Source organism: Phasianus colchicus, chromosome 4 (genome assembly GCF_987193195.1).
Source record: "Phasianus colchicus chromosome 4, bPhaCol1.hap1.1, whole genome shotgun sequence".
Classification (NCBI taxonomy): domain Eukaryota; kingdom Metazoa; phylum Chordata; class Aves; order Galliformes; family Phasianidae; genus Phasianus; species Phasianus colchicus.
Window position 1 is genome coordinate 9,850,919 of NC_143439.1, and position 26,500 is coordinate 9,877,418.

General features: G+C 38.6%; 2 protein-coding genes across 11 annotated transcripts in view; one reads left to right on the forward strand and one right to left on the reverse strand.

Moving 5' to 3' along the window:
- Nucleotides 1-329: 329 nt before the first annotated feature.
- On the reverse strand, nucleotides 330-15,245 carry ABCE1 (ATP binding cassette subfamily E member 1). The gene is made up of 18 exons (XM_031588842.2): nucleotides 15,061-15,245; nucleotides 10,573-10,734; nucleotides 9,966-10,051; nucleotides 9,064-9,161; nucleotides 8,575-8,692; nucleotides 6,888-7,025; nucleotides 6,667-6,736; nucleotides 5,537-5,633; nucleotides 4,679-4,768; nucleotides 4,248-4,369; nucleotides 3,826-4,047; nucleotides 3,296-3,355; nucleotides 3,154-3,212; nucleotides 2,872-2,982; nucleotides 2,647-2,789; nucleotides 2,430-2,552; nucleotides 1,408-1,519; nucleotides 330-1,172 (listed from the first exon to the last, which is right to left on the reverse strand). The coding sequence occupies exons 2-18, from the start codon at nucleotides 10,673-10,675 to the stop codon at nucleotides 1,125-1,127; spliced, it is 1,800 nt and encodes a 599-aa protein (XP_031444702.1). The 5' UTR covers nucleotides 10,676-10,734; nucleotides 15,061-15,245; the 3' UTR covers nucleotides 330-1,124.
- Nucleotides 15,246-15,307: 62 nt separating this feature from the next.
- The window catches only part of ANAPC10 (anaphase promoting complex subunit 10), a 156,005-nt gene continuing 144,812 nt past the window's right edge, over nucleotides 15,308-26,500 (forward strand). For 3 of the 10 annotated variants that reach the window (XM_031588854.2, XM_090138599.1, XM_090138598.1), the window contains exons 1-4: nucleotides 15,308-15,585; nucleotides 16,596-16,712; nucleotides 17,703-17,793; nucleotides 18,528-18,648. In XM_031588854.2, coding sequence (XP_031444714.1) covers nucleotides 16,598-16,712; nucleotides 17,703-17,793; nucleotides 18,528-18,648 — 327 coding nt within the window. In that variant the 5' untranslated portion in view covers nucleotides 15,308-15,585; nucleotides 16,596-16,597. The other 7 variants (XM_090138601.1, XM_031588855.2, XM_090138600.1 and 4 more) reach the window with 4 other exon arrangements.

Below are 26,500 nucleotides of genomic sequence, written 5' to 3' on the forward strand. Positions count from 1 at the left end.
GAACTAAGCGAGTCCTGGGGGATGTAACCACTGAGCTCATTATAGTGCTATTCAAACTCTGAGCACCAAGGTATGCTCTGTTGTGTACATAAAAGCTGAAGCCATACTTTGTTCAGCTTCTTAAACCTGATAAATCTGAGGTACAGTGTGCCAACATATGAACTGCCCTACCCTCTTACATAAAATTACTGCTTTGTCACAAGCTTCTACGTACACATTCTCTTCAGCTCCACATAGCTGGATTGCAATACAGTCAAGGAAGGTTCTGCTGACATCAGTACTTTAGAAATGTTTTATTACTTAGTAAACCTACTTCTTCCTCTACTGCATAGTGTGTAAAGCAAAGCAGCTGGGACATGAAGCCAGCCGGGAATCTTTTTTTTTCACTTATGCAAGTTTAAGTGACACAAGCTTGACAGGATTTTAGTGTTTTCCTTGAGACTTTATTTGATTATTCTCTTGTACCTAGGTCTGAGAAGATGCATATGGATTGAGGACTTAAAGATATAATGTCCTTCTTTACACTGTTATAGGTGGTTGGTACTCCTTTTGTTTCTTTTTGTAATGTGATAAAGGTGTGCGTGACATCCTATAACCACACAGACACTGCTCCATCAGAACTTTTGCACCGTATCACAGAAGAGCTGTAAGTTTGGAGGACATTTATTTATGAAACCCTCATACAGAGAGATTCAGCCTTTTTAAAATAAGAGGATCTTCTGTATCTTGACATTCCTGGTAAGTCTCCATCTTGTACAGAAAAGCTTCAATGATTTTAAAAAACTTGGAAGTCCAGTAAGCACCTGGTATGTGAGTAGAATAGATGGAATTGAAAACCTCTTGGTAATTTTGAAAAAGCTGGAGCCTCACTTGCACAATTTCAAGATGGTCTGTTTGGAATTATAACACTGGAAATAGGGCTGTGTCACCAAAATATAGAAAGTGGCAGTTTTAGTCAGACTAGATTTTATACTGCTATTGGTCTCAGATGTTACACGCAGCACAGGTTTAAGCTCCAAAAAAATGAAGTGTTCTAAAACCCAATTGAGCCTTCTTATCCATCAATATTTGATTTGAATATGCATTTCTATGGGCCAGTTACAAAAGATGCTCAGATTCAATATTTAGTCATCCAAGAAAAAGTAGTTTCCACTCTTCTTTTGTTCCACATCCTTGGGAAAAGAAAAAAGGTCAGCATTACTAAAAGTAGCCTTTGGCAGACTTAGCTGAAATTAAAACCAGTTAGCTCAATTCCTTCCTATTTTACTTATTACTCTTAATTCTCATCCCAGGTATTGTTTTCCAGCACAGCAAGATTTGCATGCTAGCCTTCATTCTGTTCCTTATTTTAAATCCCAGATTTATCTTAAACAGTCATGGCTTCATCACTCTAAAGGTGCTTCTTACCTTGATTGAATTGAGTTTGTTTATTCTTGGTCTGTAGTTGTTAGGATCTCTTCTGAAAGTGATTTCAAGTTGAGATAAAAACTTATTCATTCCAGCCAAGAGAGTCTGAGGACTGTTAAGAGAGGTGAACATTAGAGATGGTGCATAATTTCCAGCTAAGTTATCAGATGTTCCATACTTGTGCTGGCAGCTATGCCAGACTACAGCGAGCTTTGATTTCCAGCCTGAGCTCATTCAGGTCCAGTAACACAACTGAGAGCAGGTATTTGATGTACATGTGCAATATTTTCAGTACCTCAGTATGTCACTAGAAGGCTACTTGCTGCCTTTGCATTCTTCTTACTATATTTATATACTTACATGCGAGTTGGCACATAAGTTATTTATGTATTGTAAAAAAAAAAAAAAAAATTGCAACAAAAAATCATAACACGATGCTGAGAAGTAGTTAGGCAATTGGGTGGTTTTTTTAATTCAGAAAACATGGTCATCAAAAACAAGCAAGCTAGCACCTATGAAGACCTATTAACTACTTCCAAATTACAGTGCTCTACAAGCATGATTTCCAATATGGTTATTGTTGAAAGTTTCCATGGTTTATATGAAATTATTTATTTATTGGAACAGAAGTAGAGAAATCCAAAAAGGACAGCTTTATACTTTAACATGTGAAAACCACAGATGCTATGTTGCCGTCAAAACTTGCACGTCCCACAGTATTTACATAGGTGCCAAAACCAACCCTAGTTCACAGCTTTCTTTTAATGCATCTGTAAGCTATTTTCCTTAAGCATACTCAGCTAACAGCCCTTTCTGCATCCTTCCCCACTGATGCCGCCTACTCGTCCTCCTGTGACTACAGTTCAGCTCCTGTGCAGTAGACTAAGGCTAGAATAAAAAAGCTAGAGCAGCTCCTGACTTAATTTCCACAGCCAAGGATACTTCTCCTCTTTATTTTTATTGAGGAACAATTAATTTCTATTTTGTCATCTTGTATCTTGCTTATACAATGAACCTCTTACCTGTTTGCAACTGTGTTCTTGGAAGGAACACCATCAAAAACAATCACCCGATCAGCAAGATATGTAGCCATGATAAAGTCATGTTCTACCACAAAAGCTGTTTTTTTAGCATGGAGAATGAAACTGAAATAGAAACAGAAGGGAGAGAGATCTGACTTTGAATTAACTGTAGAACTACTGAAAGTGTTAAGCATTTTCCCCACTGCCTTCACTTTACCGTTTCATGACTCTAGCAGCCATTAGACGTTGTTCAGAGTCTAAATATGCTGAAGGTTCATCAATTAGGTAGACATCTGCAGGTTTACCAAGACAAAGAGCTAATGCAACACGCTGCAGCTCACCACCGGACAACGTTTGAACCTAGTAAGGGGAGAAAAGAAAAGTGAGCCACATTTCTTCTTTAACACTCAAAAATTACAATATTCTCCCAGGCCGTTAATACCTCTTGGTCAATGATGTTTTCTATTTGAAGAGGTTTCATTACATCAGTTACAAACTGGGGATGGGTATAGGCATCTCTTATCTTCTCATGCAGTAGCTGACGAACACTTCCCTATCAAAAGAAAAATTCTGCCACTCAGTTTTACGTGTCCTGCTACAAGAAAATAATTAAAAACAAAATGCTCTTTTAATTCTATTCAGGGCATCAACAAATTCTACTTCTATACTAAGAACATGCTTTTTGCAGCAAACACAATGCTTAATAAGTAAGAGTTAAACATACTGTAGATTTAGGACTGATCTTCTGTGGCTTGTAGCTGACATTTAGAATTGGGACCTCACCTAGAAAAAGATAAAGTTTATCATGAAAACAAGAGCCTTTCCCATATCTTAAACACAACACATCAGTTGAAACTAAGTAGTACCTCCTTCATCAGGTGTAAGTCTTCCTGCAAGCATTCGGATAAATGTAGTTTTGCCAGTTCCTAAAAGAAGATACAAGTTACATATACGTGAGACTTATTTATTAAGTTAGATGTCTAGTAAAATCAGTGATAGAACAAAATAAAGACTGGGTAAAAAACACATTTTAAAATGAAACTGCTGAGTATTCCTATATTTAGTTTAAGCAAGCAGTACTTGCTATTGGTTTTCAAATCAAAAAGACATTTAAAGCTACAGCAGTATAGATGCATGGCTAAGCTCGCCAGCTCAATAATCATCCTGCCCCTTTGAGTCCTTAAAATGGGATAACAAATAAAATAAGAGTATTCTTAACATTCAAGTAACTTCAAGTTCCCATTATTTATACAGCAAGCTCATGGCACATCTTCACTAGGAAACGAGCATTCAACTTGACTTAAAAACAATCATTTAGCAGCTTGGCCCCCCAATTCCAGAAAGGCTTTAGGGGCAAAGGGTTGTTGAAATAATTTCTAACAAGAATTCCACTTACCGTTTTCCCCTAACATCACCATGATTTCAGAATCTGTAAATTCTCCAGCTACTATGGATAGTTCAAATTCTCCCATCTTTTTTTTCATTCCTGGATATTTGTACATACACATCTTTTTAACCTCTTCTTCATTAGCTGTTTCAGCCACTTTAAACACCAGAGATGCATCTCGAAACCTCAGATTTTCAGTGGGAACATAGCCATCTAAAAAGATGTTTATGCCTACAAAGAGAGAAAGGGAATTAAAAATGCCTAACAAAAAAAAAAAAAAAAAAAAAAAGGAACTTCTGTACAGAATAGTAATTTTTTAGTTGCCAAAGAACTACAGAACAGAAAGAATACACATTCACATTCTTTTCTTAAATATTTTTTCTTCCGCAGAATTTTTGTAGGTTTAAGTAGTAAAATATGGCAAGAATTACCTTCTCTTACGCTGAAAGGCATAGTGACAACACCGTAAGCACTTGGCACACCATACAGGCAGCAGATAAAGTCAGAGAGATAATCTAACACGCTTAGATCATGCTCTACAACGATAATGTACCTGAAAAAAAGCAGTCAGAGTGTTTTATACTTCAACCCCAAATACGCTTATGTAGTCTTGCACACACACAAACTATCAATATTTTCACGTACTTAGTACAAAATGCTGAAATACTAACTACAGAAACTACAGGACATCTCCAACGTGAAAAATTAAGATATTACTGGCTTGGAATACTTTAAGCATCTATTAATGTACCATACTGAGAAGTTCACACTTCGAGGGAGATGGACTGGCTTTTTTTTTTTTTTAATTCTGTACAGTTGACTACTATTATAGACTAGAACAACATTTCAAGGTTATACTTACCTGTCAGGGTTTATTAGGGATCGAATAGTAATGGCAGCTTTCAAGCGCTGCTTGACATCCAGGTAGCTCGAAGGCTCATCAAACATAAAGCTAACCCCAAAAGAAAGAGTAATATTTTATGAGAAGGTAAGCTTTCAACATATTCAAATTTAATACTAGCATTTCAACCACTAAACACACAAATAAAAATTCATATTACTTCTATAAGGGAGAGTAAAAATGAAAATTGTTTACTGACACTTGCCTTAAATCTTTGGTTAGTATAACATGAAATTGTTAAAGCTCTGAAAAGGTTATGTTACAAGAAGTCACCAATCAGTTAAGAATCCCATGCACTCAGTTTTGATTCATCTTAAATTTAACAGGAAGTGCAAATCCACCAATTGTAGGAGACTGGAACAAAGACATCATCTCCCCTTAGATCAAATCAAAATAACAACAAAATAAAAGCCAGAAAATGCAGTCTTATGATCTCGCTTTCTTGATCCAAGGAGTCGAGTAACAGCACAGAGTAGACATAGCCTGTATTTCCTGGCTGCAATATAGAGGAAGAGGGAAACGACTTCCCAAAAGTGGGGAAGGATCTCTTTTCTGTCCATTTGTTACTCAGAGATGATTGAGGTACACTGACAAATAGCTACCTCTCTGAAATTAGATATTTTTGGTCAGACAAATTAGAAACAAAACAAAAAACATACTACATATGAAAGAAAAATAGATCCAAGGTGCCAAATTGGCCAAAGCGTAAAAATCAATCAATCTTTTGTTCAAATATTTCTTGCAAAACATTAACATTAAAGGACACACTCTGAGACAGGTTAGTAGAAGCAATGGGTAATAGAAGTAAATTAAACATACATATCAGCCTTCTGAATGCAAACAACTGCACAAGCAAATCTCTGAAGCTCTCCTCCTGAAAGGTCCTCAACATTTCTTTCTTTCAGATGGGTTAAGTCTGCAAATAAGAGTCTAATTTTAGATATGTTATACCAAACAATTCATACGCTTATTACCTATGTAAACATGTATAATCACAGCAGACATCCTACACAGAGGAAAAAAACAGAGAGAAGTAAAGTAAGTAAGTTGATACAGAATCATCATAATACTATTCACAGGAGTCACAGCACGTAATGACTTCCCTGCAACAATAGCTGATTCATTTGTATGGCTGCTTCCTAACAGGCATAAAGATTACATTCCTGTTTGCTTTTCTACCACATATTTACTGAAGATTTCGGTCTCTAAGTAGAAAGTACACCGTTTTTACAATCCCTTCTTGTGAGACCTTATTGAAAAGTTCTTATTTGCAGGACAAGCCAGTTCTCCAGACATTAGTGAATGGGTAAAGCCAGTTGTTTTCTTGCCACAGACCACATTTCTGGCAGTACAACTTAGCCCACCTTCACTACCCAGGTCTACCAAAAAGAATCTTGATCTTAGTTTTGCAACACCTAAATTAACACCTCAGTTTAGTTAACAACTGAATTCAAAATGTACAAAAATTATTCAGGCTGGACTGTGCAGATGTTCTTATTAATTATATTATTCTCAGAAACCAGGATATTACTCCCGCTAGAATTACTTACACACAACTTTTTGAATAAGAATTTTTACATGCTTGCGTAGTATTTTCTACATGCAATGCTTCTCACCATAGGAGATGCTAAGATTTTGACTGAGTTCTAAGCAAGCAAGAACAGCAGATGGTAACTGGAATTTTTCCAGTTTTAAAATAAACATGTTCTACCATGAAAGAGAAACTGCATTTGATTCTGTTAATTAGAACATATCTATTAGCTTTCCTTTGACACTAACAGGTATTACTGGTTCAGGTGGTACTTAAAGCAAGACCTAAGCTTTCTACCAAAGTACATTTACATTTTATATATATATATTTTAAAAAAATGATAGAATTTAAACCATTACATCTGCAGCAACTTTTTTTTTTTCCTCAGTATAAATACTGATTTTGCAAAATTACTTACCAAGCTGCTGACATACAACAGTTTGTGTCTTTGTTTCATCCTTTCTATCCAGAATTGATCCCACCGTTCCCTAAAAGATAAGCAGTACAGATAACCCAACAATGCTATATCAAGATTAATTTTTGCAGAGACTAGTGAGTTTTTCACATGAACAAAATCTTTAAATAATAAGAAGCATCTCAGGAGAAGCTAATTTTCCATTAAGTAATGACATTTCTTACCTTTGCAGCTTTAGGGATCTGGTCCACGTACTGAGGCTTAATGATAGCCTTTAAGTCATCTTCCAGGATCTTGGTGAAATAATTTTGTAATTCAGAACCTCGGAAATAAGTCAAAATTTCTTGCCAGTCAGGTGGATCCTGTGACAAAATTAAAGCCCATTTTTATTTAAGACATTTCTGATGGTGTATTTTAGGTGGTACGATTTTAAAATGCCAACCAACACAGCAAATGGAATATGCTTGCAAGACTGAAAAAACAAAACAAGACCTGGATAAAAAGCTAGTCCCTAAATTATTTTGTTGCCTCTGCAAAGTTGCTGTTAAGAACAAAACAAACCAACTGCAAAATGGAAAAGAGTTGAGATTTATTTTTGTTTAAGGTGCATTGCCAGTACCTCTCTCAAGAAAAGCACCTTACATTTGCACCTGGACAATTAAGATGTGTGAGTGAAACTACGTCGCAGGGCAAAATAATGGTGTGGATTACTGTAAAGGAATGTATTTGCTAGCTGACGCAGCTAATCCAAAGGAAAGGAACTAAACTGATAAAATCAACTTGCACAGAAGATGCAATAAAAACTGGTCATCTTCTCTGCTTACAGACATTTCCAAGGAAAGAAGAGGAAAAAGGAAAACCAAGAAAAACCCAACACCTCAAATAATAAACAAAACTGTTCAGACCAATCACCCGAGGGAAAAAACTTAATCTGAACAGTGTAATTTTGCATAGCGTTACTACTTTCAATGATGCTAAATTAATTATTTTGATGGTTAACACAGTTACAAAAACAGGGTAATGCAACTGTATTTCCAAGCCAAGAAAAACACGCAGAGGAAATGATTCCTAAATTTTAGAGCAGAAGCAGCATGTAGGATTCAATTTATACCATGTGTTTCTGTGGTCATAATGATTTGGCTCTTCAATGGAAAGTCTGATTTTGGAAGCATGACAATTCAATTAACTACATTCAAAGGGTCAAAAGTTTTGCTATTGCTGCAATCTACCACCTGAAACAAGAAGTCCACAAAATAATATAAACCAAACTTAAATAAGGATGGAAGATACAGCTGGAAAGTTGTTTCTTCTTTGTAGTTTCAAGTGGCAGTCATAAAACGGATGATTAATTAAAATGATATTCTTTCAGATAAAGAAACAGACAAATAGAGGTTCAATAGACATCACAAGGTGATGTGAAGCAGGGAAGGCGATAACTGAAATACTGTCTGATAAGAAGAGTCACAGTAGTGACTGCCTTTTCTATAATAACATGCCTTTTGGTGTAGCGTTAGTTAAAGTCTTGTAAATTATTTTCCAGGCTGGCTGCTTGTGGCCAGCAGACTATCAAAATGTCTAAGCATTTGGCAACGTGAAGAAACTAAGGATTTTCAGAACATAGTATTGAAGTGTACAGTTGGAAACGTCCTCATCAACAATTAACAATAACCACATTTTTTGTAATAAGAAATCTTTATAAGAATCAAAGAAAAAAAAGCCTGAAGAATACTTGGTGCTGTAATAAACATCCTTCTACTATTGTTTCTGGGTGGAGTTAGATCCTGTGGGCTCTAAAGAGGTAAAGCTCCACTGTCCTTCCAAATTTACCACATTCCTATACAGGAACATTTGATGAAATTGCATAACAACAGCTATCTATAATGCCAATTCTATTTTATTGCTGATACATACATCATATTTTCCAAGATTTGGCTTCTGCTTTCCTGCTAGAATTTTCAAGGCAGTTGATTTTCCAATACCATTGGTTCCAACCAAACCCAGGACTTCACCTGGACGAGGGATAGGCAACCTGCATGCGACATCGATAACTTTGGGTTAATTGATTTAATGCTGTCACACACCAAGATTCAGAAGTGAAGAAAATGCTACAAACCTGTTTTCAGACTTGCTGATTATTTAAACCTACACTGTTAATCTGACAGTACATGGTGCAGCAAAAATTAAAAACCGTTTGGTTTTTAATCAGGAACATTTGTTCTGTAAAATAAGCACTTACATTTAATTTCACTACCGTATTTTTAAATAAGAAAAACAGTCATTAGCATCCAAAAATGAAGCTACTGAGCCAATAACCGTGAACAGCTGGATATGAACTCCTAGTTTAGACTAACAAAATCTTGAAAAGCTTTGTCTTTTACATTGGTCTGGAAAATAAAATACCTGTGAAGTTTGAAGGCATTGGCACAGTATCTGTGTGTTGTTTCTTTCTCCAGGTTGCTCGGTAAGTTAACAATTGACAAGGCTCCAAAAGGACATTTCTGTAATTTAAACATATTTATGTATTATATTGCTTGTGCACACAAACAATTTACTACCAGAATTCTTATTTTTGGTACTGCACAGCTAACTGGTGCTTAATTTTTTTTTTTTCAAAAAAGAACTTTCACAAAAAGAAGACTGGCTACATTGCACCAGTTAAAGATTTTTTGCTTCTCAGTAAATTACACCAAACCATTTACAGGCTATGTCAATGACTTTTTTCAGCAGTTTAATGACTGGAGTTTACAGACTTTCATACTACAATCAGGAGTTTGACTCGATGATCCCTATGGGTCCCTTCCAACTTGGGATATTCTGTCAAAAAGCTACTTCACTGTCATTTACTTAGTCAACTTTCTCCAAAGAAAGACTATAGCACACTTTTCAAATTAAAGCAGCAATATAGACTCAGTCAATGACAGAAGTTAAACAGCATATATGCAATAGCTCTCTTACAAAAGAGATTGTTTGGTGCCTACTGTTACAAAAACAACCCACGAAGACACACAACAACAGAAAAAAACCCCACCAAAACAAAGAAAACCACCACCAAAACCAGCCAGCCAACCAGCCAAACTCCCAACCACCCCAAAACGAAGTTATAAACAAAATGATACAGCCTACATCCCCAGCCCCACCAGTTCAGTAACCTACCACAGTACTTAATTTTAACAGTAACAGTTAACAAGGTCTGATTATTCAGGGAAACTAAATCACTTTGTGAAGTTACTGTCTGCATAGTAATGTAGTGTAATATTAGCATAATAATATGATCACTTTATATAAAGCAGATAAACATTTACCTTGATGCAAATCCCACAACCAATACAAAGTGTTTCAGAGATCCATGCTATTTTGCTCTGTGGTGAGACTTCTATGCAAAGTTTTCCTGGTGATAAAGAATAACATTAACTCAAGAAAGTTTCTGACGTATCCTATTTCTTACTAGTACTACTAAAGTCCAAAGAAGAACACATAGTCAAATATTAGGAAGAAATTCTTCATGGTGAGGGTGGTGAGGCACTGGACGAGGTTGCTCTGAAAAGCTGTGGATGACCCATCCCTGGAAGTGCTCACATCCAGGCTGGAAGGGGCCCTGGGCAACCTAGTCTAGCAGGAAGTGTTCCTGCTCATGGCAAGGGTTGGAAGTCAGTGATTTCACAGATCCTTTCCAACCCAAGCTATTCAATGATATGATCCTACCAAGAGCCACAGCAGCTTTAAATCATTTGAAGGCTTCAGAATTGGCATTACTGCTATGAATTGCTCATGCTTTCAATGATGAACGTTCAACTTTTACAGTCTTCATACAACAAAGAACAAAAAGCCCAACACCCTGGCTCATTCTCACTGAACATTACTTCAGACTTCCCGAAGTGCTTAAATACTTTGCTAAGATACATCTCTTACCCATTCGAACCACAGGACAACTCTTTTTGCATTCCTGACGGCATTTCTTTGGCTTACACTTGTCATGGTTGACAATAGCAATTCTTGTTAATTTGTCTGCCATAATGCACGGTTGATGGTTACACGCATTCACCAATTATGAGGGTGATCTGTCTTCCAGATCTTAAGGAAAAAAAAACAAAAAACAGAACAGAGTTACTGACAGCACAGGGGAGACAGTACACATCTCAAGTTTATTCCTAGCAGGATTCGGAGACAAAAAAAAATCAAAATATAATTTTTCCCTGTGTTAAAAACAGACAGCAATCAGGGCAAATACACTCGGATACAAGTGGAAAGGATACTGATGTAATGGCTTAGGTTTTAAAATTTGCTTTTCCATTCCTCTCCAATTTCTCGATTGTAAAATAAAATTGCAATTATATCTGAGAATGCATTTGCTTCCTAGAAAAGCATATAATAGCAAGAACTAAATATCCTGTGCTTTGTGTCAGTGGCATGAAGACTAACTGTCTTCTAATTTCCATGCAACCTGCACAATCCTTCCAGGAAAAGGATTTCAATATTTCTTATGAAAAGAACTGTCTTCTATTGGATGTCCAGTATATCTTTGTCCCTCCAAACTAAAGCTTTGCAGGCTATTTACTACATATGGCTTTTATATAATGCAAAGTTGTGAGTTTCAGCCTTCTAAAGAAAGCAAGAATAAAATAGGTGTATGGTATATAAAAAAATAGGTGTATGGCATATTTATTACATTTAACCTTATTCTTCACTAAGAGCTTCAGTTAGAAAGAACCCTACAGATACTATTAATATGAATGAAGAAACTGACTGGCACCTTACGCGGAGCAGAGATAAGAAATTAAGATGTTATTGAATCTTTAAGTCCATTATTATCATGAATATTTTCAGCGCTTCCTTTCAGAAGTCATAGCCTTACTCCTGTTCTGAATTCCCGAAGTATTTTAATGGCTAAAGATGCTCTCATCAGATACAAATGAATGCAGTTGTTTAGTCATGCCTCCAACCTTCTTGTGGCTGTCGCTTATTTCAGTATCTCTATTTTTTCTTTAATATTTTAACTTCTTAAGAGCCAAAAAGTAAATCTTAATGATATCACTGATGTTATTAACGACTGAATGTTAAAAAAAAACAAATAAAACTCACTCCATAGTCCAGTGGCTGATACATTCATTGTAGGCATGGAACAAAGGGTTTGCAATTCTAACTTCAATACATTTTTCTTACATAAGAAAACAAGAAACATGAAGTTTATTATTACAAATTCTAACGATGTTTGACAATTTTCTAGGCAACTGAGATAATGGATTTTGCCTGCGTTTCGATGAAGAGAAAGATACCTTCATCAGGAATACATTCTACTGCTTTTTAATGAAAGTTCTGTCAGCAACGTGCAGAGTATCCAGAGGTGAAATACTTACTCTCTCTACAGCTTCCCAAGGGAAATGCCCCACCTGGGTGAGTCCTTCTTCCAAAAAAGCCTGTGTGGCTAAGGACTTTGAGCAGGCAGACCACACTGTCTACCTCCTGGGCAGGGCTTTCCTCCCTAGTCACCTTATCTCTAACTACACATACAGCTATTTCTACAGGTTATAAGAGCAAGCTCCAGCAGACAAAGCACTGTAGTTCAGGAGCTTGCTTTCCCTGCCCAACCTCCCTAACCTGTGGTAGATGTTTGCATCTGGGCAATACAGATTAGCAGGCCAGACAGACTTTCTGCACTTTCCACCTTTCCAGTCTGGTGCTTAGCTTAAATTTAGCAACAGAGGAGGACACGGGAGTGAGTCCCTCTAAAAGAGCGCACCGAAACGGCTTCAAACACTTAGTTTATGCCATTTACTTCAACAAGCTTTCCACCTAATTTTTCACACAGAGGGTGGTGACACGCTGGAACAGGTTGCCCAAGGAGGTTGTGGATGCCCCATCCTTGGATGCATTCAAGGCCAGGCTGGATGTGGCTCTGGGCAGCCTGGCCTGGTGGTTGGCCACTCTGCACATAGCAGGGGGGTTGGAACTGGATGATTGTTGTGGTCCTTTTCAACCCAGGCCATTCTATGATTCTATGATTCTAATCCCCGGGCCATTCTATGATTCTAATCTTGGTGGGAAAATTACACTGAAGTCTGAACAGGATCATTGCTGAATCAGACCTTGGTTCTTAAGTAATACAACAGCCTTGCAATTCTTTTTTTTCCTAATGCCACAATATGTGAAAATAACCACCTGCAGTGAAGAGTTTTGAATTGCCTCAAAGTCAGAGATGTAAGTGTGCGAAGAGTACTGGGGGTGGGAGAGAGAAACAGAACTACAAAGCCAGTATGGAGATGTAGGATCAGGCATTCCTGCTCCCATCTACACAATGAAGCACCAGTTTATTCAAAACTCTATGGTGGTATGAAACCATTTTCAGAAATGAATATCTGTCACTTCCACAACATCGCCAGGACTGTCCTGATGTCTACAATGATTGCTACCCAGAAGAGACAAAAAAGATAATTCTACTCAGAACTGCTAGTTTAAAGCAGATTAAATAGGTGTCCAAAACCAGACTGAACTCAGGTTACATGCTCATGTGCCATTACCTCAGTAGTGTTTAGTTTAATGCATCAAACAGGACTGTCTGATTTCAAGGTGCAAACAGTGAACTCTCAAAACACAAGTCAGCAACAAATATGGGATGCATGTGGTAGAGTTCAGCACAGCATTAATTGCTAGGTACAGTCAGCAGGAGGAACTGGTATTCAGAAGCACTTAAGTTCAGATCTGTGTTTCTGCTTTCCAAATCAAGAACAGAACTGAAGACAGAGCACAAAAACATTTATCTGCTACTAACTATAGAGTGGTTATTTTGGATCAGCAAATTCTGTCAGAACTATGGACTGATGGTGCAGGTGAAAGAATGATAAAGAGTGACAACTACTAACAAAAGAGTTTTCAATACCTTGCCAGTATAATTTATTGAAGCCACATGCTGCAAACTAAGTCCAGTTATGTCACTTACCAGATAAGTGTCTAAAACTAAGACACATAAAAATGTTAACACAAGCATTTCAAGTCAATGTTCTTATGATCTTTGATACACCATTATTTATTTCTTCTGTCACAGGCATTACTCATAATAGAACTGTCATGTTAGAATGACAGGGAAGGATTTGTAATTGCTTTGAATTACACAGAACATACAAGCACTAATAAAAGTTACAAGTGAAGACTGAAAGATAGCTAGAGTTGATTCAATTAAGTGCTACAAAGGAGAGATCTGTGTTCAGAATTGAGTCATATCAGTTACTCTGCAGAAAAAAAAAGAGTTAATACTTTTATGAAATTACATTGCATCACGTGTAAACTAAACACAGTGGAAAGAAAGAGGATGAGAGCATTCACACTTTCCTCTGGAAGTAATGAGCTTCAAGAATTCTTTCTTGATTCGCTGCTAACAGATCACGTTCAGTGACTCCACAAGAAGAAAAAGTTAGTCAAAACACCCCAAGTGACTTGATATTAAACACAAAGAATCTGCATGTGCGGGATCACTACGTTTGTTAGTGTGAAAGCAGAAGCAGTGGGAAACGGCACAAGACCACCAGTGTACGCTAAGAATTACAAACCAGCCTATGCTTCAGGTTTTGACGTTTTAGAAACTGAGCTGACGTTGTACAAGAGGTTTAACAAGCCCCAGACCTAATGACTGTACTTAACTCGTCACGCTGCTCACAAGGCACGGCACGAATATGAAAATAAATGCAACGTGAACATGAAAAGCGTCTGGTCAAACGCACTGACGCAGCACAGCGAGTGGGTGTGCTCAGCTGTGCTGAGCCGCGGTCATTATCTCTCCATCTTTCATATTTTCCTTCAACATGAAGCAAAAGGCATAAACCCAGGTACTGCAATCAGCACACAGGAAAATTACAGAAGCGATTTTTCTTTTTCTTTTTTTTTAGCATGGCGGAGAGCAAGTGCTGCTGCGGGCCCAGAGAAATGCCCTCTTCGCTTCTGATTTTTAGAACTCGACTTGCGAGGTGCATCCTAACCCTTTTACCTCGTCAAGATGGCAATCGAGTTATCGCTGCCTTAAAGGAGTCTCGGTCTCCGCCACGCAAGCAGGCAGCCGTACACCGGGTGAACTTTCTGCCGGTGAGCCCGGCTGTCTCCCCGAGCAGCGCCAGCCCCGCCGCCCAGCCCTCCCTCCTCCCCCCGGGCGGCTTTTTCGGCCCGGCTCGGCCGCGGGGCTGCGCACGGATCCGCATCGCTGTGCCGCACGGCGGCTCCCTCAGAAAGCGGCTGCAGCGCGGCCGGACCCGCAGCGCGGCCGGACCGGGGGCCGCGGTGCCACAGGAAGGGGCCGCGGCCGGGCCCGGCGCCCAAAGCCGAGCCATCGGCACGGGGAGAGGGCCGCGCCGCTTCCCCGAGCTCCGTACGGGGCCGCGGACTCGCCCTCCCTCCTCCCCGCGGCCCGCTTACCGACAAACGGGGTCCAGCTTCCGGACCGGGCTCAGCGGCCGCCGCAGCTGCCGAGCGCGGTCCGGCACAACGTGCTCCCGCCGCCACCCGGCCAAGATGGCCGCCTCCCCCGCAGGGCGGGGCCTGCGCGGAGCACCATAGAGAGAGAGGAAGGACGGGAGCGGGGCAGGGACAGAGCGGCGCCTGCGGGAGGGAAGGGGCGGGGCGGAGCGGGGCGGGGCGCGGCGACGCGCCCGTTGATGGCGTCATCACCGAGTGACGCCGGCCGGAGCGGCGCCTGACGTCAGCGGAGTGCCCGCGCTCCCGGTTCTAAGGGAGCCCGGCTCCCCCAGCGCCGTATTAGCGCAGGGCCGCGCGCGCCGCCTCTCCCCGCCGGCCGCACGCGGGCACCCGTTTCCCGCCCCCGTATTTAAATCGCTTGGCGCGTGCGCGGCCGTTGAACGGTCGGAGCCGGCCCGCTGCCGGAGCTGACGGCCCCGAATGCCGGCTCCCGCTCCCTTCTGCTCCCGCCGTGCTGATGCTCAGGTGCGGTCGCGGTTCCTCGGTGGGGCTTTTCCGTTCGGGGACCGCGCGGGCTGCTTGGCGGGGCGTTCGTTCGTTCCTCGGGGTGTGAGGGCGCATCTCATCCTGTGTGTGGCAGGGGTACTGGAACACTCGTCCTTGACTTTGCTTTCCTCGTCACGCGTGTGAGTGAGCAAAGGATTGGAATTCGAGTCTGTTTCCCTGACTCTTCGGTGCTTCGTGTTTAATTCTAGGCTTTTATTGTAATTGTTTGCATGGGGCTAATTTGTTTGGAATCCTTTTTTTTAGTAGACACAAGGCTTTTAAGGCATTGCGCAGGAGGTAGTAAAGGTGCTCTGTATGATGTGAAGAGTAGCGTCTGGTCTGTGTATGGCAGAAGTCAGGAGTGGGGGTGTGAAAGTGAATGTGATGACTTGAGCAGTGCAAGTCACAGCTCAGTGATTGCAGGCGAAGGGAAGTTGAGGGGAATTTTCTCTGGATGCGTGTGGCAATAATTAACCTCTGCTAAATTAAGGACTACACGATTTGTTTAAACTATCCCTTCTTGTTTTGAAGAAGTATCTTTAGGAGGACAGACTTGCTTTGGCTTCTGAATGTGCAGATTAAGATGTCTTCCCTTCCCCGCTTCCATTTAAGTGAAGTTGTAGTGCTAACATATAAATCAACAGGGCTTATTTTCATTTTTTTAAAAACAAAACACCAGACAAACAACAACAGCAAAAAAACCCCCAAACCTGAAACTAACTCAGTTTGTGTGAAAAGAGTGACGTAAGTAAAATACCTTCCGAATGTTTTCGGTGCACATCAAACTGAGGTGCAGATTTTTGCATCTGTGTGGAACTGTATGTATTAGCGTGATACATGTCTACAGTAGTCTTTAAAGTAGATCATTTGCATGAATGTAAGGCCACAGGATTAATGCTTTTATATGAGCAAATATGGTCTGTGTGTGTGTGTGTGTTTTTTTTTTTTTATCATGCTAAAAATGTAACTAACTTCATTTTTTTAATTAGAAATGACTACCCCAAACAAGACACCGCCTGGTGCTGATCCAAAGCAGTTAGAGAGGACGGGTACTGTAAGAGAAATAGGCTCACAAGCAGTTTGGTCGCTTTCATCTTGTAAACCAGGTATAATCACAACAATTGATGTAAGAATTAAATATAAACTTTGTTATTTAGTGTAACGTTGTATGTTTTCATAAGAAATTGTCAATACAACTTATAACAACAGATCTGATGTATGGGGAAATATCACTGTAAGTAATTTTGGCCTTGTTCATACTTGAGGCAATTTGGAAGTTTTATAACTGTATCCTCTACAAATCTGAAAATCCATGTTCTCTTCACTCAGAGTGATTAAGTTGCTATTCCAGGAACATCTGTTGGGAACTGATCTGTTATCTTCCTACACCCTAGAATCAATGATTACTTTGTCTTAATGTTGTGCTCAGGCTGAACCCTGTTGGTCTGGTGTCCTGGTATCTTTGGAGAAAAATATTTTATTGCGTGGTTACTTAAGGAGAATAATGGGATTTTTTTATTGCTGGTAGAACTTAGACTGCTGAATTAAAACTGTAGCTTGTGTGAGCAATTGTTAAAATGGTGTGATGAATAGAAGGACGATGAAAGAATGGAAAAAATCTGTAACATTTAAAGAAAAAAAAAAACCCATGGCATTAGCTTGTAAAAATATTTCAAGAAGCAACTTGTGAAGAAAATACTACTTCCACTAAAATTTTCTAGTAATGGAATGGTCTCGATGATTTTCATTTAGTTCAGCAGTTTGGTTATAGAATATGTAGAGACATGGAACTCTTAAGCATTGTTCTTGCATTTGCTATGAATTCATTCCTACTGTTTGGAATTTGACAATATGTTGAATAATTAAAAATCCTGTAGACCTCAATAGGCGATTATGTGAGGGCACTCCAGTACTGCGCTTTTGTTGGCAGACTCTTGTTTTAGTTTTGTCAAGAGTACAAATCGATTATTTGGAAATATTTCCTTAAAGCTGAGAAAACATCTTTCAACTTGTAACTGCTGTTAAAAAAAAAAAAAGTAATGTTGGCATCACAAATAACAAGAATATTCAAGACTGTCTTGTTGTCTTTTTCTTAGGATTTGGAGTGGATCAGTTACGAGATGATAATCTAGAAACTTACTGGCAGTCGGATGGATCGCAGCCTCATCTGGTGAACATCCAATTTAGGTAATAAAAATGTCTCTTTATGACTTAGACCATTTTGTATAACTTCATGTCAATGTCTATTCACCAGGACTGGAGTTTTGGAAGTGCAGGGGCTCCTGAAGTAATCCTGTATTACCTCACTGGCAAAAGGCCAGTTGAAAAGCATTTATAAAGAAGAGTATATGAAATGATGTTACGGCTGTTAAATTCCTAAATGAGCAACAAAAAGGAATCGTTAGTAGTAGATCATTTGTAGCAGTTTTGCATTTACCTATATAAGGTCCTAACTTTTTCTGTCATTGAGTGTAATTCTAAGGTAGTTGTCTGTTTTTAAAGCAGTCCTGCATTTAGCAGCTGATGATCTGAAAAAACTTTTATTTTTCTATTTTGCTTGGTTGACAAGATTGGCTTTAGGATGTTTTCAGTCTTTTAACCAAACTCGTAAGATGCAGAGTTGCATTTTGGTATAGTACTAGAGCCCATGTTGGGTAAACCAAGCATATGTTTCATCACATAGAAGTATTCATATGGCATCTTGCCCTTTTGTTGTAATTCTTTGTATTATGACCTTTATGAAGACAGACAAAAGATGTTGGTGCAGTTCTAATGTGCGCGTTACTCCATGTGCAAACACACCTGTTGCTTTAACAGTAGGGTTCTTATTTATCAGTAGACTCTCATACTGTGTTATAGCAACAGACACTTCCTGAATGTCTTTCTTCAGGTTGCTTACACATTTCTGTTGTTTCTTGCAGAAGAAAAACAACAGTGAAGACATTATGTATCTATGCAGACTACAAGTCTGATGAAAGCTACACTCCAAGCAAAATCTCTGTCAGAGTGGGAAATAATTTTCATAATCTCCAGGAAATCCGGGTAGGTCAATAATATTTTGTCCTTCACCTTAAAATAGCCCCTTTTTCTTAGTACATTTGATGTGGCAAAAATGTATTCTGTGGTGAAATATAATTATATGATATGAAGCATCTGAAAGCCTTATGCATGGTATACACAAAAAAAGAAGAGTTTAAAAAAAAAAAAAAAGAAAAGCAAGCATTTACAAGTTTAGGCTTTAAAGGGAGGGAAGGGGAGGAGGAAAATGGTCATGAGCTCAAATTATTTTTGTGAAAGGATTACTTGACTATTTAATCTTGTCTGGAATCAGAATTTAAAACTATGAACTTCAGTTATGGCTCTGTATGTCACAGGTATTGTGCGTATGGCGTGTGATTATTATAGTGGGCAGTCATTCAGCACTCAGATGGACACAGTATTTTAGGCTTGGCAATACGATGAACAGTCTAACTTCCAGTTTAATAGCTGTGATGCTTGTCATTTTCAATAGGACATATTAAAAGAATGTAACAATTGGAACAGTATTGTTTATCATGGCACCTCTACCCAGAGCAGAATTTCTTTAGAAGAACCACTGTGATGGGATTTGAGATGCTTGAAATGTTTAGTTTTGTTTATGTACTGGCTTTTGGTAAACAGTAAAAGCAGATGTTGCCCTTGTAGAAGTTTGCCAGGTAAAATAATTGAGTTACTTGTGAGTTGGTACGTTGGATAATTCTCCATTATGGTAACCTTGGTTTTTCAGCTTCCTCCCCTTAGGTTCTCAGCTGCTACAGGGTTGCATGTTGGGAAGGTTTATCTTAAATCCCTTATGTGTCAGATCTCACAGTAAGAGAAGGATGGGCAATGACTGGAAAAGAAATGTTCTCATAGTGGTCTGAAGTTGGACTTTGATGCTTTTTATTGTTTCTCTTTTGTTTTTCTATCTTCTCAGTTCAAACAAGAACAGTTTGAGTAGAATGTTGTAGATACAGGGGGAGTAGGAAGCTTAGTAAACGTGTGTGCCTGAATTATGTTCCGCTCTTCTTTTTTTACTCAGAGTAGTTGTCCAAAACTTGAAAGAACAGCACAACATTTATCCTAAATCTTAAATGGAAGAAACTTGAACTCTTTTGAAATATTCTGCTAAGAAATGCATCAGCACACCAAAAGCTTTCATCCAACAGCACGTTCCGTCTTTTCCTCTTTATTACAACTTAGCAATTTGTTTCACCTTGTCGAACGCTAAAACCAGATTTCTTTTCCTTGCTAGTCTCAGTCTGTTTTGTGAATGTCCACTAGATGTCATTATTGTCCCTATCGATCAGTTTCTGATTTTTGCATCTGCAGTCAGCTTTTCCAATAATTTAAATGGTTGCTCTTTAATAATATTTACTATAGCATTCTGCATATATCTCAAGAACGTAAGTTTCTTATAAAGTGGTGAACTTCCACTGCTGAGGGTAAAGATCTATATAAACAATAAGATGGATTTCCAGAAGAACTTTGAGCTTGTGCTGTTGGTTATAAGCATATTAATCTTCTGTGGTTTCTCAGGAAATGCTCAGTTTTTTTCTTTCTTAAACACAAGATTACATACATAGTGGTGTATTTAATTTAAAAAAGAAGGCACTTGTCTGTGAAATGTTTGTAGTAACATTTATACTAAATTAATGTGACGGTAATGTGTTGCATGAGAGCAGCAATTCTTATGCATAACACATGTTTGTGTGTTTAGTCTTCAAAACTGGAAAAAAAAATGTGATCAAGCTGCTTACTAATGAGTTGCAATACTTTGATGCTGTAAAATACCCATGATTGATTCTCTGGGCACTCAGATGTTAAACATTGCCATTGGTGTTCATATTTTCTGATCTGCATGATATTCAAAATGTATTTTAAATTTTCTCTTCAATGCTGAACCAACTTGTTTTCTTCAGCCTCCCTGACACACAAATTATTAAAGCAGTGTGAACTGGTGAACTCTTGAGAGAAATCTACTTAATTACACAATGATTATGCCATTGGCTTCAGAACTGATTAACTGGGTTGTGAATTCAACTAAATTTTATATTTTTCCATGGATTGTTGCCCAGCTCAATGTCTAATGAAAGTTCCGTGATGCTTCCATGCTATTTTTTTCCCCAATGGTCTATTTTTGATATAGTGCAATGTCCAAGTTTTATCCATAATATACCATGAGCTTTAGATTGTAGTCTAGGCTTGTAAAAATGTCTTGTTTTGGAATTCACAATGAAATTATTTTTTCAATAAATAGAAACAAGTTATTTATCACTCATCCTCTGGGTAAAAACAGCTCTTGTAATCTGACATTATTGACCTCTTGCTCAGCTGGAGGAACTACAGTTGAGAGGTGTGCAGTAAGGCGTCTCTCACATCTGTTTAGAGAGCAAATGTTGTTGCCTCACTTCCTGCCTTAGAGTTCTCCTATGTAATGGTACAAATTAATTCGTATGGACACGGTAGTCTCTAGAGGCCTGTTTTAAACAGCATGTAGACTGAGCATATGAGAACTTATTACTCTTTGTCACAGCATGGAAATAACTTTCTGTAAAGGAAGTGAGTAAAAAATTTGTTGCAGAAGACTGCTAGTCTTCATATCATACTTTTTTTGCTAATTGCCTTTGTATATCTCTCAAAGCATAGAGGTGATCAGAAGTACCTCTTATCATAAAAAGATTGTTTCATATTTGAGAAGATATTAGTGTTTGGTCCCCAAATTTGTTTCTTTTAGAGACAGAAGTTCTACAAAGGAGGCAAAGTTGTCTATTCTGCTGTGCCTTATAGAGGACTCAGCAGTCGCATACATTGTTCACGTCTTCTCAGTAACTAGAGATGAAACAGGAAATATATCATTTGCCTATTCAGATTCCATTAGAAGTTCTCTTCCAGCATACTTGTTGGACTTTGCATGATATCTTATTTGGAAGATGTGTTCTTCATTTACTTGTTCATGTAGTTCAGGGAAAGCAAAACAATTTGTGATGGGACCAAAACATTGCCAGTGTATGGCACTGCTCTGTATGCTCAGCTTTTAAATGAGTGTGCTTTTACAACTGCGTAAAGGTAGTAATAATTCACATGCTAGGCAAGATGTATTGATATTCAGGTTTGAAAGGAAATAATCAGAAATACTTCACTGGAGAAAAGCTGCAGACCACAGGTGTACTTGATGCACTAGGGCTGGTCTGCACATGGATAACATTGTGGCTTTGCAAAACCTCAGTTAAGCAAAGTGTTTGCTATTTGTCTGCTTTGGAAACTGAATCAAAAAGTATTAGAGTTTTATGTGAAGAGGTCTGCTTGAACTCTACTGCATGTTTTTTTATTTGTTTTTTTTTCTTGGAACAGAGTCAGTCTTAATGTTTTTATCGGGACTCAATTATGGAGATGATTTTGAAGACTCAGATGAGATTTGTTATCTTGCTATCTTTGCTGGCAAGTGTGGGTCTTCCGCTTTTTGCCAGACAGTATGGCTACTACTTGGTGAATATTTTGTTGTCATGTTTTCTTATCGTTTTGATTCATGTTTTGTAGCCTCTTGCTCCAGACCCATAGCAAGCACAGCCATATCTATTGTGCAGTGGCATTTAGGCTGAGCACCACGGACAGGGACACTTCTGTGCTGAATTAAGAAACTCTGCGTTACAGTGAAGTATTGTCACTCAGAAAAAATGCCCAAACTGGGGGAGCTTTTCTTAAAGACAGTTAGGGAAATCTAGACTCTATTGTAATATCTTTACACTAGAGCGTCCACTGACTGTACTGGGGAGGGTGGATTTCTGAGACTTAGCAGCAGCTGATCTGTGTTTTCTGTATGTGAGGTGATTGTAGATAATGACAAACAAGCAGAGGTGGACTTAATGCAGTACTGTTGCAAGCTAATGGGTTAAGAAAGTTTACTACTTTTGTGTTTCTGATGAGACATCTAGGATGCATTTTAAATGACTTTTCTCTAAAGATCTGAACTGATAATTGATTTAGCCTCCTGACTAAGCTTCAAGTACTTCAGCTAGAAACCCTTTTTTCATGTTCTTAAGTATAAGTAAAGATGCAGTGTTAACCCCCCAGTTATTTCTTGAGTTCAGATTGTCATTTAAAATATTCAATTAGCATTCTACAAAATAAACCTGATGCTAAAGAAGGATGAGTTAGTTCTAGTTTGATAGCATTTAGAATGTGGTCTGTCTTGTCTATCTCTAGGATGTTCTGTAGATGAGATGATCAAACCAGCTTTTTCATTTTTATCTTGCTTTTTTGCTAATTGAGTATGGATTTGCTTCACCAGCATGCCATAAATTATCTGTTACTTGCATATAAAATTTATCAGTACTGGGAATTTGCAAAGCAGGGGAGTAAAATGATCCGCTGGTATTTTTTTTTTTTTAAGTCTTTTGATGGGTGCCAAGGGGAAGGGTCAAATTCAGGAAACAGAATGATTTATAATTGATGCAACTGCTACATGCTGTTCCTGCATTTCAACAGAGAGGATGTTTTGCCAGTCCGGGATGTTCACAGGAAACTTTGTTTACTGAAGAAAGGCAGATGAATAATACCACTGCTCTCTGCACATATCTATAGAGATATGACCTGCTCATCATTCTTATGCTTTGGGAAGCCAACTAGCATATGTGTCAAACTTTGGAAATTAGGTAAAGAATTGGAGTTGTTTTGCTTTGGATGTCCTGAAATAGTAGTAAATTGGGAAAGTTTCCCATGGAATCATGAGAACTGCAGTTACTAGAATAACATTCTGTGCGTGTGAGACGTGTGTACAGTGAGATCCACATTAGCTCTATCACTTCAGAATAGATATGGTGTGGGGGCTGATTTTTGTTGGCCCACACACTGCAGCATTTTTTTCTTTTCTTTGATGGCTTTGAAATGCCATCTTAAGAGAAAACTCTTCTATTGGATCCTGTGAATTGAAAAACAAAATAAAAAAACCTAAACTGTTCTATGTTGTATGCTGCATATAGATCTTTTTCTCTTGTTTTGTGTCTCAGTATTCAAACTGAATCCTTCTGAAGGCACCTTTTCTTTTCCATAACCATAAAGGGACTCAATTAGGGAAAGGTATGTTAAAGAAGCCTTGTGTTTTTAATACTGTCAGTTTGACTTCTGAAGCAGAGGAAAAGCAATGTCAAAGAAAGTGACAACAGCTCGATAGAAGTGAGGAACTTGATGAAGCACAGAGCTTTTCTCAAGGGAACTTGAGGCTAGCAACTGAAAGCATCTGGGATTATGATGTTGGTCGTGATTATGCGATCTAAGTTTCATCATGGAAGAGGAATTAGGAAATGCATTCTATTCTTCATACAAAAGTGAAAAAGCTTTTCTCTCTACGCCATTGCAATGAGAAAAGGCAAGATAACTTACTGATCTAATTAACATCACTGGTATACACTGTTGTACCTGTTTCACAGTGTGTGTTTGATTACATTGTTCTGTTCGTGAAGCTGGATTAGGAGGATTTGAAGGGAATTCTTCCAATACGTATTATTTAGATGATTTAACTATCTGGTGTAGAGAGCTTAACTCCAGTTACAAATTGTGTGTAAGGAAACTGTCCTCTGATGTGATGAAGGAATTTTTCATAGACTGATTGCTCTCCAGTGTATCATTTTAGTTCTTCCTCTGGCAGATGGGAGCAGGTTGCAGTGCGAGCCAAATACACGAACTTTCTAAATTAATATTTTTACAGTTAACATTAAAAATAAGGAAATTGTGGTGATATAATTATGACTTTGTGGGAAACATGGAAATGAGAATGCAAATTTGAACTTCCTCAATGCTTTTGAAGTATATAGGGTGATATTACTACTTTATAAAAAAAAAAAAAAAATAGCGTTAGTTGTTTCGTAGGAAAGGTGATTTGTCATCTGTGCAAATTCTGTATGCTGTTGAACCAATATTTCAAGTTGAAGTCTCCATCAGATTGTCCTTATTACCTGAGTGATACCTGGGAGCTAACTCTGTAAGGAGGAACTGAGGTATGAGGTGGGATTCCAGAGTGCAGCCTGGCTTTCATGGCAACAAGTTGATGTAGATACAACTGTAGCACAGCATCAGGAGTCTGAACCCTGACCTTCAACCACTTCCTAACGTAGCAATGAGGACTGCTTTATCAGACTCTGAAGACACTTTTTATTCCTTACACTAGTGTAGCAGAAATGCTAAGTCATGGCCTGAAGCAGTGATTGAGCACCTGGTGGGAAGGCAGGGCCAATCCAGGGGAGCTCAGGTGCATGCAGTGTTCCTGAATGAGCAGAAAGGGTGGAGGGGCAGGATCCACCCCTTCCCAGACCTCATGTAAAAGTTGGCAGTGGAGGCAAAGATATCTTGCTGGAGGTTCCTGTGTACCTGAGGCCTTCTAAGGTTAGGCAGATTCTTTGTGTCTACAGTTGCTTCAATTGAGCATATCCTCATTTGCTGCAACCTAGGACTTTGCTACTCTGTTGTCTTTTCTTTCTATTGTGTTACAGCATTACAACTACAAAGTAGCTAGGCTGAAGATCTACCGATACTTCTCTGTTTTCATGTGAATTTGTGCTTTTATAAAAGCTCATTTCTAATATTTGGCTTTTTCTACCTGGCTGAGACTTGTAATTGTGGTTTTCAGTGGGACCAGATTGTTTGTTTAAGCCTGACAGTTTTGTTCAAATGAAGTAGTACTGTTTAGAATTGTCTGCTTTTCACTGGTGTAATAATTTTCTACCTTGGGAAGTCTGAGGTAAAGCACCATACATGCTTATGGAAACAGTTCCTTCTTCTATCCCAAAGTAAAAGACTCCCCTTCCAATCCTTATCACCTTTTGATCTCACTTGTTTATTCACTTCAGTAAGGCCTTTGTTATCTGACTTGACTTATTTCTGTAGTTTTTTCTTCTGAAAAACAATGTTTTCAGCAATGCTTTTAACATGGATGAAATATATACACTATTGCTACTCTTAATATCTGTTATTCACTATGTTTATTGCTTTATGGAATCCGTATTTCCTTGTTGATCATCCCTGTGATTGTCTTTCCTTCCATGGAGTTCTCAAGTGATTTGACCTAAGCTTTTCATTTTTTGGAGTTAAAATGTATGTAAATTCAAAACTGGTAGGATACAGCCACAAAATAAAATGCCATTTATCCATGATAGTTAGCTTTTTATTATCTTATAATCCCTGAAGGATTTGTTCAGAAAGAACTAGACTGGTGAAGAGCAGTGTAGTAAGAGACTAGCTTTGCTGGCTGTAAAATTGGCTGTGCTGCTGACCTACAGAAGTTCTAGTTAAAGCTGAGTAGTGCTCATTCTCTCTTCTTTTTCTTCCTCCCTCTACTTCTGCAGCTGACTGCCCCCACTGCCCCTCCACACACACGCACGCGCAACTTAGACCTTCTGTTGTGCTGGTGGCTTTTGTGAAAGCATTTTATGTGGTCTTTAACCCTTCATGCTACATATAGTGTCTGTGTCTCTTTTAAACTGCTACTTTTACTTTTTTCTTTTCAATGCTTGATTAGAGCAGTCTCTTTGATTGTGTTACCAAATGATTGGAGATCCCAGAGAGATCAGTGAAATGTCTGTGTTCTTCAGATACTAGGAGTTGGTACAAATATGTATATTTAAGTACAATAGATCATATACATGTAAAAACAGTAGCCCATCCCTCTTTCCCTCATTCCCTGAAATTCAAGCTGTAATCAAACTTGGAGGCTATCAGGCTGATGGAAGAAAGGCATGTTTTTCTTTTATGTGCTCCAAATGTAGTGAAAATCCCTGTGGACAGTTGTGTTTACAAGGGTAACTGTCTGCATTCAATTGTGGGTTATAAAAGTGCTTGCTTGAATAAATACACTGAGCTATCAGACAGAACAACCAATAGT